At 40.6% G+C, this 14,652-nt stretch overlaps 1 protein-coding gene across 33 annotated transcripts in view; it reads left to right on the top strand.

Annotated features, from left to right (window-relative positions):
* Positions 1–14,652, top strand: part of LOC139361223 (disco-interacting protein 2 homolog C-like) — a 173,525-nt gene that overhangs the window by 115,676 nt on the left and 43,197 nt on the right. For all 33 annotated transcript variants that reach the window (XR_011618784.1, XR_011618783.1, XM_071089769.1 and 30 more), the window contains one exon: positions 12,747–12,956. Coding sequence is in view for 31 of the 33 variants with exons in the window: in XM_071089769.1 (XP_070945870.1) it covers positions 12,747–12,956 (210 nt within the window). In the remaining 2 variants the exon portion in view is untranslated. The remainder of the gene's footprint in view (positions 1–12,746; positions 12,957–14,652) is intronic.

The raw sequence follows: 14,652 nt of genomic DNA, 5'->3' as shown, positions 1-14,652 counted from the left end.
GGACCACAGGTGCTCGCCACCACACCCAGCTAATTTTTAAGTGTTTGTAGAGACAGGGTGTTCCTATGTCGTTTCTGTTTCTCATTGACACATAACGTGTTCTTCATCGAAAGAACGCAGTGCCAGCCAGGCAAGGGAGTGAATGCCATGCTAGCAAGTTGTTGACAAGGGAGCCCTTTCTGCCAACGTGCTCCTTTGGGCTCCTCCCTTTCCTTATTTTAATATTAAGCCACAGCACATAATGAAGGACTGGGCACGATAGCTCATGCCTATAACTGCAGTAATTTGGGAACCCAGGGCAGGTGTATGGCTTGAGCCCAAGGGTTCAAGGTCAGCCTGGACAACATGGCAAAATGTACAGAAATGCCTTTTGTACATCTTGTCTTCACCAAAAGTACAAAAAATTAGCTGAGCCTGGTGGTGTGCACCTGTAGTCCCAGCTACTTGGGAGGCTGAGGTGGGAGAATCACTTGAGCCCGGGAGGCAGAGGTTGCTGTCAGCTGAGATGGCACCACTGCACTCCAGCCGGGGCAACAGAGCAAGACCCCCATCTCAATTAGAAAAAAATAACGATAATAAATGCAGACTCTTTAAAAATGATTAGGCCAGGCATGGTGGCTCATGCCTCTAACCTCAGCAGTTTGGGAAGCCAAGGCAGGCAGATTGCTTGAGTTCCCAGCATTTGAGACTAGCCTGGGCAACATTCCAAAGCCCATCCCTGCAAAACATACAGAAATCAGCCAGGAATGGTGGTGTGTGCCTGTGGTCCCAGCTGCTCGGGAGGCTGGAGTGGGAGGATCAGGGTGCAGTGAGCCATGATCGTGCCACTGCACTCCAGCCTGGGCAACAGAGCAAGACCCTATCTCAAAAATAACATGCTTACTCCTGTTTGTTTAGTTAATGGTTATAATTTGCCAAAACTTATGGCAAAATAATTGTATTTGTATGTGTTCTTTGTGTAACTAACAACATGGACGTAAAACATTTCAAGGGTTGAAATATTTTAAACCAAATTTTTGGCACTAACCAGTATGTAAGGCAACGGGCATTTTTCTTGACCACTTTGTATAAGAGAAAAGACTTTGAAATGGAAGAAACAGTGCGGTTACGGTTATTTGCTTATTTCTCGTATTGAATCCAACCGCTGACAAATGTTACTGGGTCATGTGTGATGAATAACCTCCTTGTACAGATGTCTGCAAAATATAAAAGAATATTATTTGAAATGTTATTTTTGTGAAATATTTGGATTTGACCAACAGTTTTATATAAGCCATAAAGCATCCTTTGTAAATTTTCATCAGGAGTCCTCTTGATATATCATATGGGGCAGTTTTGTAAAATCGTAAATGTCAATGTCATAAAAATTTTTTACTCCCAGCCTATTTGTGCTTAGCGATAGTTTGCATGTTTATTACCGTACTTACTTGATCCAAATCTTAGCTGCATTTTCTTACCTATTTTTCTTGGTTGTTGGTAACAGTGGTTAGATCTTACTCAGTTTCATTGCCCTTCAGAGAATGTTCTTGAAGTTTATCTTCTATGAAATGACTGGCTGCTGACCTGGATCCTAGTTTCTGGAGAAACTCTCATTAGGATTGTCGCAACGCTAGTATTCTATGGGTGAAACTTTCCTTTAGTTTCCGAATGTAAAGATAAAAGAATAATTTGCCAAAACTACTTCTAGCCATGATGAGAGAACAGGGACCCAAATCACCCATCTGCCCTAAACAACTGTAAAACTGCACAAAACGAATGAGGTGGCTGTTTTTAGTCTGTGACCACAGCTGTACCAGCCAGAACCTGAGGGCGAGGGCAGGAGAATGAATGAGATGCACCCACAGTACACTTGCCCTCTGGAGAACACCTGCAGACCGTGGTGCCGAGAGTTCAGGTGTGGGCGGAGTATGGCCATCCTACCACATCCAGAAGGCGGAGCTCGGAGAGAGCTCAGGTGTGGCGGAGCATGGCCGTCCTACCATGTCCGGGAGGGGGAGATCAGAGAGAGCTCAGGTGTGGGCGGAGCATGGCCATCTTACCACGTCCAGGAGGGGGAGACCCAAGTGGGTGCAGGATGGGAGCTCTCCACAGATTCACACCAACAGCGAATCCAACCAAGCCTGCCCATGTCACGATGACCCAGCCGTGCCTGTGCTAACTGCTAAAACAAGAGCTGGAAAGCTTCAGAGGGAGGTTAGGGATCCTGAGTGTGCTCAACAAGTTACCCACAATGTGTAATATTCAGCAAATAATCACCGCATACACAGAGAAACGGGGGGTAGAATCTGTGGTCAAGAAAAAGGCAGTAAAAAGTGCACACACATGCAGGATGGTCTCTGTCACTCACCACATGCGGCGGCTGAGCACATGACGTGTGCCTGGTCTGAACTGGATTTGCTGCGTGAAAGACATGCCAGTTAATATAAAAAATAGAAAATATTGTATTTGTTTTTTTTTTTAATTTGAGACGGAGTCTAGCTCTGTTGCCCAGGCTAGAGTGCAGTGGTGTGATCTCGGCTCACTGCAATCTCCGCCTCCCGGGTTCATGCCATTCTCCTGCCTCAGCCTCCCAAGTTGCTGCCCACTGCCACGCCTGGCTAATTTTTTGTATTTTTAGTAGGCACGGGGTTTCACCGTGTTAGCCAGGATGGTCTCGATCTCCCGATCTCGTGATCCACCCGCCTCGGCCTCCCAAAGTGCTGGGATTACAGACTTGAGCCACCGCATCCGGCCTATTTGTATTTCTTATTGCAAGTATAGCATGAGCATTTTGAGTTAAAAATATACCAGTAAAATTAATTATACCTGTTTATATATTTATATGAGGCTACAAGGAAGGTTTCAAGTTCTATAACAGGACTCTCATAATTCTGTTGGAAAGTGCCAGTCTACATGTCTGATACAGCAGAAAACTGAGTTTTTAAATCTGCAATTATAAATATTTAGGGAATCAGAGTACAACGTGTCAGAGAATGAAAATATTTTAATTCTTGAGCCAGAGGAAGGGAAGACACTTTTCACTATAATGCAGTTGGGGAATTTCAGGTTCTGTACACGATAATCTTGAGAATTGTCACTCCCTCCTCACAGGTAAAAAGCTGAGCAAACTGAAAAATCAGCAGCTCTTCTTAAACCTGCAAGAGACGTGAGGTCACCGGCAAGCCACTGTCCCCAGATTGGCTGGACAGGTAAAGCAGATGAATCACCATACACTGGAGCACAATGCTCCAAGGAACCCACGCTGGGATTGGAAACCCTGAACTGGAATTGACAAATTGCTGTGGTGAGGTGTGGCCACGTCTGAGAGTTAAAACCTCCAGGAGGCCTGTGCATATGGGTCTCATGCTTTTGTGAGTTGTATCATCAGAAGCTCAATCAGGTTCTCGAAGTAAACATCAGAGAAAAATCCCCTCATACTTACTACAGGGGAAAGAGAATAGGAATCATTTTTCAATATGCAAGTGCACTCTTCACTAGGTCCACCTTCCTGAGAAGCTAGTTAAGTGGAGACTAACCTGGTGGGATTTTATCAGAGCCTTCTGACCTGGGAGAAAGGGAAATACCCAACTCCAACCTCCAGAGCTGAAAAGCAAAAAAGAACGGAGTATCCAAGCACTATGGGACTTCCACAGAGGCATAAAATATGCATAACGGTAATACAAGGGGGAAGAAAGAGGAACAGAAGAAATATTTGTAACAGTAATAGCTGAATTTCCTCAGATTAATGCCAGACACCAAACCATAGATCCAGGAAGCTCAAGAAACACCAAGAAGGATAAATGTAAAAACGATGACGACAAAAACAAAACAAAAATAAACTCTATTTGGGCATAAAATATTGAAACTATGGTGAATCAAAGATTAAAAAGCAAAGAAACCAGAGTAATCTCCTTCCCTATGGAGGATCAAAGATAAGAATTATTTTCAACTTCCCCTCAAAAACCATGAAAGCAAGAAGTGGAGTGAAGTATTTAAACTATTGAGAGGAAAAAAATTCCATTAACCTAGAAGTCTATACTCTGTGAAATTATCTTTCAAAAGTGAAGAAAAAGAAAAGACCTTCTCCTACAAAAATTGAAAAATTTGTTGCCGGTAGACCTGCCTTGCAAAAAATGTTCAAAGTTCTCTAGAGAAAATAGTAGAGGTCAGTAACTCAGCTGTGCACAAAGAAAGGAAGAGCACAGTCTGTTTACAGGGCTCACAGCTGTCATCCTAACACTCTGGGAGGCAAAGATGGGAGTAGAGCTGGAGGCCGCTTAGTTGAGACCAGCCTGGGCAACGTTGTGAGACTCTGTCTCATTAAAAAAAAAGCCAAACGTGGTGGCCAACACCTATAGTGCCAGCTACTTTGAGAGGCTGAGACGGGTCACTTCTTGAGCCCAGGATCCCGTTCAAGGCTGCGGTGAGCTATAATGATGCTGCTCCACTCCAGCCTGGGCAACAGAGAAAGACCTTGTCTGTTTAAAAAAATAAATAGAAAAACAAAAAGCATTAAAGAAGAAATAGTGAAGGTAGAAGAAAATCTTTCATTTTTCTTAACAGATCTAACTTAACAGTTCATTCATAATAGCGACGGTAAATATACTGTATTATATGCTTATGTATATGTCATATACACACACTTAAATATAAGTGAAATGAATGAGAGCAGTGATACCCAAGGGATGGGAGAGAGCAATTAGGAATTAGGGTTATTTTGTTATTATAGTGTGCTTGCATTATCAAGAAACCAGTGTAGTGTCATTTGAAAGTGGACTTGGGTTACTTGTAAATTTATATTGCAAATTCCAAGGCAGCCACTTAAAAAAAAAAAAAAAAAAAGTAACTGATATGCTAAGAAAGGAAAGAAAATAAATCATAGAATATGCTCAATAAAGACCACAAGGAAAAAAAAGTGAAAGACAAAAACAAAGAACAAGGGCAACAAATAGAAAATAGTAACAAATATGGTAGATGTTAATTCAACTGTATATTATTACTTTCAATGTCAGTCCAAATGCACCGAACTATATATTATCTATAAGAAATCCACTTTAGATATAAAGACATACATATAGATCAACAGTAAAGGGATGGCAAAAGATATAAATGTTAACACTAATTTTTTGGTGTGCAATGGCCTGATATCTCACTGCAACCTCTGCCTTCCAGGTTCAAGTGATTCTCCCTCAGCCTCCCGAGTAGCTGGGATTACAGGCATTTGTCGTCATGCCTGGGTAATTTATTTATTTTTTCTATTTTTGTACAGATGGGATTTCACCGTGTTGGCCAGGCTGGTCTTGAACTCCTGACCTCAGGTGATCATTCTGCCTTGCCCTTCTAAAGTGCTGGGATTACAGGCATGAGCCACCGTGCCCGGCCAACACTCATTTTGAAAAATGGAAGTGGTGATATTAATTTTAGACAGAGTCGACTTTACATCAAGGAAAGTTACCAGAGATGACTATTACGTAATAAAGAGGTCAATACTCCAAGAAGATGTAACAATCCTTAAATGTACTTTTGCTAACAAAGTATCAGAATTCCAAAGTAAAAACTGATAAACTTCAAGGAGAAATAATTAACCCACTATTATAGTTGGAGACGTTAACACCCCTTTATCAGAAATGGACCAATTCAGTAGCCAGAAAAGCAGTAAGGACAAAATTGAAATCGGCATCCTCAGTCAACTGTATGTAACTGAAGTTTATAGACTATTTCCTCCAACAGCAGCAGAATACACAACATTCACCAAGACATACCATGTTGTGGTCCATTAAACACACCTTAACACATTTAAAAGAATAGGAATCAAACAAGTATGTTCTCAACCACAGTAAAGTAGAAATCAATAATGGACGACTGGAAAATATATTAGGATATTAAACAGTACACTTATACATAATACATTGTTCAAGGAAGAAACCTGAAGATTTCTTTGAATTTTTGAAGTAAATGAAAATGAAAACTTGTTAAAATTTGTGAGCTGCAGTGACAGTAATGTTTATAGGGAAATTTATAGATTTAAATGCATACGTTAAAAATAAGATCTAAAATCAATCAGCTTCCACCTTCGAAAACTAGAAAAAGAACATCCAATTAAATTCTAAGCAGGAGACAAATAATGAAAGAGCAGAAATCAATACATTGAAAACAGAATATCAGTAGAGAAAAATCAATGAAACCAAAAGCTGGTTCTTTGAGAGAAAATCTGTAAGCCTCTAACAAGAAAAAGAAATACAGCAGATAAATTACCAATATCAGAAATGAAATAAGGGACATAACTACAGATCCCATGGACATTAAAAGGATAATAAAAATTATGAATAACTCTATGGCCACAAATTTGATAACGTGGATGAAATGAACCAATTTCTTTAAAGACAGAATTTGCCAAAATTTGAACAGGAAGAAACGATCTGTATGGGCCTGTATCTGTTAAATTGAATCAGTGGTTAATAACCTTTCAAAACAGGAAGTGCCAGGCCCAGATGGGTTCACTGGTGAATTCTACCAAATATCTAAGAAGAAATTATACCAATTATCTACAATCTCTTTCAGAACATAGAAGCTGAGGAATACTTCTTAACTCATTCTATAGAGCCAGCATCATTTTAATATCAAATACCATTTTAATAACAAAATATTACAAGAAAACTACAGAACATCTCTCATGAACATAGATGCAGTAATCTTCAATAAAATATTAGCAAATCTAGCAAAAATTGTGCACTAAAACCACATGGAATTTCACGTATCCAAAGCCGGTTTAACATTGAAAAGCCAATTAACGTAATTCATCACATTAATGGGTCAAAGACTAACAGATGCCTCATCTAAGAAGATATAGAGATGGCAAATCGACGTATGAGATGATGCTTCACATCACGTGTCATAGAGAAATGCAGATGAAAGCAACAGTAAGATATCACTACACCAGAATCCAGAACACTATCAACACCAAAGCCTGTGAAGATGTGGAGCTGTGGGAATTCTCTCTCATTCATGGCGGGTCTTAATAAAAATAGAACAGCCTTTAGGAAGACAGATTGGTGGTTTCTTACAAAACTATACTCTTACCATATGATAAAGCAATTACACTCCTTGGCATTTGCTCAAAGCAGTTGAAAACTTATGTCTACACACAAAAGCCTGCAAGTAGATATTTAGAGCAGCCTTATTCATAGATGTCAAAACTTGGAAGCAACCAAAATGCCCCTCAGTAGGTGAATGTATAAGTGAGCTGTGGTACATCCAGACAATGGGATATTATTTGAGGCTGAAAATAAATGAGCTATCCATAAAAAGACACGGAGGAAACTTAAAGGGCATATTGCTAAGTGAAAGAAGCAATCTGAAAAGGTTGTTGTATGATTCCAGCTTTACAACATCCTGGAAAAGGCAAGACTATGGAGACTGTAAGAAGATCAGTTGTTGCCAGGGGGAGGCAGGGATGAATAGGCAGAGCAGGAGAGTTTTTAGTATCATGTGATCTCTGTATGATACTGTAATAGTGGATACATGTTATGCATTTGTCCAGAGCCATATATTGTACAACACCAAGAATGAACCCTGATGTGAATGATGGAGTTGGAGTGGTAATGATGTTTCACTGTAGAAGTATCAGTTGTGACAAATGTACCAGTCTGGTAGGCAATGTCCATGATAGGAGACGCTGTGCATATATAGGGTATACATGAGACATCACTATGAAGCTGGAAAATATGACACTGAGATGAAATGGCGCTGATGGGCTTAACAGGTTGGAGAAGGAAGATGAAGTCTGTGGGCTCGAAGGGAGATGAAAAGGAATTAACCAAAGTGAAGCCCAGAGAAACAAAATGAAAGGAAAGCCAACAGAACCTCAAGCTCCTGTGATACGTCAATATACTTGTAATACAAGAAGGAAAAGAGAAGAGCAAGAACCTTTGAAAACAGGAGTCAAAATTTTCTCAGATTGATGTCAAACACCTGTGTCCGGCCCCGAGAAGTTCAGTGAACTCCAAGCAGAACAAGTATAACAAGAAGCACATCCGAGTTCATGATAGCCAAAGTACTGAAATCCCAAGATTAAGAGGAGATCCTGAAAGGACTCAGAAGGAAAAGACACGTTACATACCAGAGAAGCATTTCAAAAACGCGTGACTTCTGTGAAGATACAGTGGAGACCAGAAGACCATGGAAAGACATTTTTTTAAAGCACTAAAAGCAGGAGAAAGGCCTGTCAACTCATATCCAGGGAAAATCTCCTTTATAAACAGGGGTGAAACAACACATTCCCAAATATGAAAGCTGAGAGAATGTGTTATCAGCAGAACTACACTATAAACGTGCTAAAGAATGTACTTGGCTGATTGCAAAGGATATCAGATGAAAGGTTAGCTCTACGGAAAAGAACCCTAGAAATCATAACAGTGCACTCTAAATTTTCTAGAATATAAAATCATAGAATATTTTACTCTGATTTTATGGTTTTTGGTTTTTTTATGATCTTATAATTTTATGATATAAAATCATACAATGTACACACTTCTCTATGCCTCCTTTACCTGTTTTGAAGTCCTTGCTGTACCATGCACCAGTAGTTTATTTCTTATTATTTATTTATATTCTATTTGATAGATATGACACATTCTGTTTATTCATTTACCAGTTGGTTATTCATTGTTTCCATATTCAGCTGCCATTGACATTAATGTACATATCTTTGTGTATGCATATAATTTCTTTTATCTTAAGTGGATGCCAAGTAGCATGATTGAGTCTTATTGTAAGTTTAGGTTTAGCTTTTTAAAAACTGCCAAATTATTTACAAAATAACTGCACCATTTCACATTTCCACCAGCAGCATATGCTCATCCCAGTTTCTCCACATCATCACCACCAATAGTTACTGTTATTTTTATTTTTGTCATTCTAATTGATGTGGAATGGTATATCATTGTGTATTTACTTTGCAACAATGAATGATGCTAAGCATTTTTAATGTGCTTATTAGCTTTTAATGTGCTAATTCCTATTCATAGCCATTTGTATATATTGGTAAAATGTTCAGATTTTTTGCTCATGTTGTAAATGGGTTGGTTGTCATCTTATGGGTTACAGGTGCCTTATGCAATCTGAATATAAGAGTTTTACAGATGTAACGTTTCTCAGTGAAAGAACAAACTACTATGTAGCAGACAGAACAAAGCCTTTCCCCCAAGATACCCAGGTCCTATTCCCCAGAACTTATGAACCTGTTGTCTGAAGTGGTTAAAAGGCATTTTGCAGCTGATTAATTTAAGATCTTGAGATGGGACCATTATCCTGGTTTAAGTAGGTAGACCCACTGTAATCAAGAAGGTCCTTAAAAGAGAAAAGAACTGGAGACTGGATTGATGCACTTTAAAGATGAAGAGGGGCCATGAGTCAGGGACACAGGTGGCCTCTAAAAGTTGGGAAAGGTAAAGAAATGGATTCTCCTTTGAAGCCTCCAGAAGGAACGTAGTTCTGCTGACACTTAGATTTTACACTTCTGACTTCTTCATCAATAGGATAATAGATTTGTCTTGTTGTAAGCCACTAAGATCAAGGTAATTTGTTACATTAGTTATAGGGAGATAATCATCTTTTAAAACTTACTAGTTTTCTATTTTAATGAAGTCCATTTCACTAATTTTCATGGGTTGTGTCTTTGGGAGTTTTAGAAGTGTCATGGTCTTACTGTTCTTTCATTTAGGTCTGTGATCCATTTGGAGTTAATTTTTGTGTGTGCAGTAAAGATCTAAGTCGGATTTTTGTTTTCGTTTGGTTTGGGGGATTCTTTCCCCCACGGTTTTTCTTTTTGGTGTGTGGGTACCCAGTTGCCACTGCAACATTTGTTGAAAAAACAAACTACCTTTCTTTTACTGAATTGTCTTGAGACCTTTGTCAAAAATAAATTAATCATAAATATAAGGCTTTATTTCTGAGTTTAATTCTGTTCCTTTGATGTATACATCTATTTTTGTGCGAATACCACTGCCTTAATAACTATGACTTTATGTAAAGTTTTGAAATCAGATAGTGAAGTCTTCCAACATTGTTTCCCTTTTTCAAATTTATTTTGGCTATTGTAGGTCCTTTGTATTTCCAGATAAAATTGAGAATAAGCTTTCCATTTCACACACAGCCTTCTGGGATTTTATTAGGCAGTGCCTTGAATTAATGGAACAGTTTTGGAAGAATTGTCTTGATAATGCTGCGTTTTCGAATTCACGATCATGAATCTGCCTCCATTTATTTAGTTTCCATTTATTTGGATCTTTAATGTCTCTCCGTAATGTTTTATAGTTGTCATTGTACACATTTTGCACCTTTTTGTTAGAAGTTCAGCTGAATGTCTTCTGCTTTTGATGCTATTGTGAATGGAACGATTTTCTTAATTTTATTTTCAGGTTTTTTATTGCTAGTATATGTATATCTTTATCTTGTGTCCTATGATCCCATCAAACTTTGTTTTAGTAATTTTTGGTGTACTTCTTGCCATTTTCTACATGCCAAAGTCAGGTCATCTATGAATAAAGACACTTTTATTCCTTTCTAATCTGGATGTCTTTATTACTAAACTTGTTAATTTATTTCACCAGCTAGAACCTGCCAGATAATGTTGAATAAAAGTGGCAAGAGGGGACATCTTTGTCTTGTTCTCCATCTTAGGGAAAACGCATTCTATTGTTTACCATTAAATACAATGTTAGCTGTGGCTTTTCAGGAATGTACTTTAACAGGTTGAGGAAATTGCCTTCTATTCATGGTTTGTTGAGTTTCGTTCTCTTGAATTTGTCAGTACTTTTCTATGTCTCCTAAGGTTAACACGCGGTTCTACTCCGTAATTCTTTACCGCGTATGACATTAATTCAGTTTTGAATGTTAAATCAACCTGACTTCCTGTCCCCATGGTGTGTAATTCTAGTCACCACTGGTCATGCTGTATCATCCATTTCATATGCTGCTTGCTTGGTTTGCTGCTATTCTGTCGAGTGTCTATATCACATTATTCTGCAGGTTTCTTGGAAAAGGTAGGTGGGAGTGAGGAATGAAAGATTGGAAAGGGTTTTGAGAAGACGTTCTGGGGAGATGGTTGTGCTCCAAATGGACACCTGGTTGTGTACCTTTCTCAAAAGTCTCAAGGCTGTGTCAGTTTTACTTTTACTTTTATATAAATTGTGTAAGTTTTCTTAAAAGGCAGGGTCGGCCAGGCGCAGTGGCTCATGCCTGTAATCCCAGCACTTTGGGAGGCCAAGGCAGGCAGATCATGAGGTCACGAGGTCAGGAGATCGAGACCAGCCTGGCCAATATGGTGAAACCCCGTTTCTGCTAAAAATACAAGAATGAGCCAGGCATGGTGGCACTTGCCTATAATCTCAGCTACTTGGGAGGCTGAGGCAAGAGAATCACTTGAGCCGGGGAGTGACAGGTTACTGTGAGCAGAGATGACACCACTGCACCCCACCCTGGGCAACAGAGCAAGACTCTGTCTCAAAAGAAAAAAAAGCAAGATGATAGAGAATTTTCAGGCTCCTAATATTATTGCTTGTCTAACAAGTAAACTTTTTAAAAAATTCCCAAACAGCGTAAGTCATGTGACAGTGGTAATAAGTGTGAATATTGTTTGCCCTTACTGTCTTTTAAGAAGCAAACCAGTGTCTTAAGATTATTTGCTGTGACTCCTTCTCTCACTCAATGATCTGGAGCTGCTCACCTGAGCCAGCGCCTCCCATCACTCACTTGTAGGTAGGATTCTGAGTGTCATTCTTACGTTGAAGTTTAACAAATACAGCAGCAATTTATTCCCAAAAACCTTGGTGCTGCATGAAAAGTTATTAAATGAAAAATGTTCTCGCGAATTATAGTGAAAAAAGGGATGTATTTTCTCATAATCCAAGATATCCAATTTGTACAGATAGAAAAATCAATAATGACAATGTATAAGAAACGAATAGTGTAAAGGTGAATAGATTTGAGTGCAAAATGTAACATGAGGGTTTGTTGTGTGCCCCAGAGGAAAGCGGGGAGGTGGAGGGGCCGCTCTATGTGAGGCACATTCTGCTTTCCCTCCTGTTACCATCATCAGCGTCTTGATCCTTAGAGAGCTGCATGGGTATCGAACACACCGATGTAGAAATAAATCAGCTGCATGGGTATCTAACACACTGACATAGAAAGAAATCAGTTGTATGGGTAACTAACACACAGACGCAGAAATCACCTGCATGGGTATCTAACACACCGATGTAGAAACAAATCAGCTCTATGGGTAACTAACACACAGATGCAAAAATCACCTGCAAGGGTATCTAACACACACACCAACGTAGAAATAAATCAGAGCCCAGAAGAGCATCTCAGCCCCATCTCGGGGCTAAACATAGTCACACTGAGACTCCTGAGAGCTGCACAGGCCCTCCGCCTCCCCTTGCCCTCTCACTTTCTGACTGACACAAGAAAACACTTGGTTTCTTCCCAAACTGCTGTGTAGAGGAAATGTGTCAGTGCATCTTTGAGATGACAGTATCAAACATCTTATAGCATGTTTGTATAAGGTGCTTTGGAAGCAAAATTCATTATGCTAAAATAAATGGTTCATTATCTGAAAAGTGGTTTAAATTCTCAAGAGTGTCTACGGCAAAAAGTCATTAAACAACTGTTCAGACTTGCGTGAAGTAAATCTGTGTTGGAGGGACTGAGATTGTAGTGCCTGTTTTTGCTGCAACATATAGCAAATTGCCTTTCTTCTTACACAGATACCTCTTATGGCTCAGAAGATGAAGGCTCAGTGCAGGTGGACTCCCAGGGCGCCCCGACCTCCAGCCAGGGCAGCATCAAAGTGGAGCACTGGATCAGTCAGGCCATCCACGGCTCCACCACGTCCACCACCTCCTCGTCCTCCACGCAGAGCGGGGGCAGCAGAGCTGCCCACAGGCTAGCGGATGTCATGGCCCAGACCCCCATGGGTGAGCACGCTTCACAGTGTCTTTCTGTGCCTGTTGTCTAAACCCCTTTGTGTGTGCACGTTTTCCTCTGTTTGTATCTTGGCTGTGGAATCCCTTAGTGGAAAGAGCGCAGAGCCCCTCTGGCCCCTGGGGTGCTTTGGTTGGATTGTTTCTGGAAGCTGCTGTACTGCTTTTCTCATGCCCAGGTTCCTCCCACAGCTGGAATTCCAGGGGCCTTGTTACTGGGGAATCCCGCAGCCATATCCGAATTCCAGGGGCCTTCTGTTTTATAAGTCCTTTCGTGTTCCTGGGGAATCCTGCAGCCATATCCGCTTCTATCTTTTCTTCTCACTTATGCTCCTGCGTGAAACCTTAACAGTCCCAGTCAACAGGACAGGGTTTTAAAGTGTGCTCCTCCTGACCACGGGAGTCATTTAAGGAAACGAGGGCTTTAAGCACGGCCGCTTTACGCTGCTGTCTGCCACAGGTGTTCAGATTTCTTGGGCGTGGCGCACTGTCTTGTGTAGGTTCTATGACAAGGGAGATCCTCTGTATTAGAAAAAGAGCAAAGTTAGGATCACTGCCCTACAACGTTTGAAGATGCCGTGGAAAAGGAGTGAAGTGAGAATTACTAGAGCTAGAGTCGACACGTGGGGGAGCCACGATGAGCCTCGCGTCGCTCTGCCTTTGAATGGTTCAGGAGAAAATGTTTTCCATCAAGTATGGGACTTGGGTTGAATAGGTTTTGGTGTGTGTCTCTATTAAAGCAGTAACCGGAGATGACTGTGTACCACTTCGCCGATGACGGAGCACGAGCCGCAGGCTCAGACCCTCCCGGCACCAGCTACCACAGGAAAGCCTGATCTCTGCAAAACCCTCAGTGGGAAGCAGGTGGACGTCATGTGTGATCAGATAGCCGACAGACACCCCAGAACCCCAGAATGTTCACTTCTAGATCACTGACTCCTTCACACCCAGAGGTGTTTGGGATTGACTTGGGTCCCAGCCCCTTCGGTGCTCACTGACACTGAAAGCGTCAACTGTTTTCTGTCTGGAACAGGAGTTTGCTGTCAGGAGAGCTGGGTCTGTCTCACTTTTCCCAATTACTGCTGCTGGGATCTTGAAGTCCCTTCTCCTGCTTTAGGCTTGAGTGAGGGAAAAAAAATTGAAAACAATAATTTTTCTCTCTCAACTGTTGTGAGTATAAAGGAGAAAACAGAAATACTCTTTAAAAGTTTGCAAAGTAGTACTCAAATGCAAAGCAGTGTTAAACTTCAGTTTGACACAGTTTCAGGAACATGTACACTCGTTTATGTGAATTAATAACCCTACCTGAAATCACAGCAGGCTAAACATTGAACAGAAATGTGTGACTGCTACGTATTTTTCCATAATAAAATTCCATGTGTATATTGGATTGCAGGATAGTGGCCAAGGCTCTGCCAGACGTGAACGGGGAGGCCAGACACCGCCTCTGCCACTTGGTGGAAGCATTTGTATCCTCAGATTTTATTCAATTTTAAGAAAATGCACAGAATCTTACCAAGGAAAACACATATTTTTGAATAAATGGATCACTGCACTTGGGCCTCCCTGTGTGGGTTTACCCTTTCAATACTGGAGGAAGTTTTAGTACAAAGAATTAATTTATCCAAACTATGAGGGGCTCCTAACTCATGTACGTCAGGGCTCAGTGTGACCCAAATGTAACTCTCGG

Source organism: Macaca nemestrina, unplaced genomic scaffold, assembly GCF_043159975.1.
Source record: "Macaca nemestrina isolate mMacNem1 unplaced genomic scaffold, mMacNem.hap1 Scaffold_108, whole genome shotgun sequence".
NCBI lineage: Eukaryota > Metazoa > Chordata > Mammalia > Primates > Cercopithecidae > Macaca > Macaca nemestrina.
This window is presented reverse-complemented; position numbering and strand designations above follow the sequence as displayed.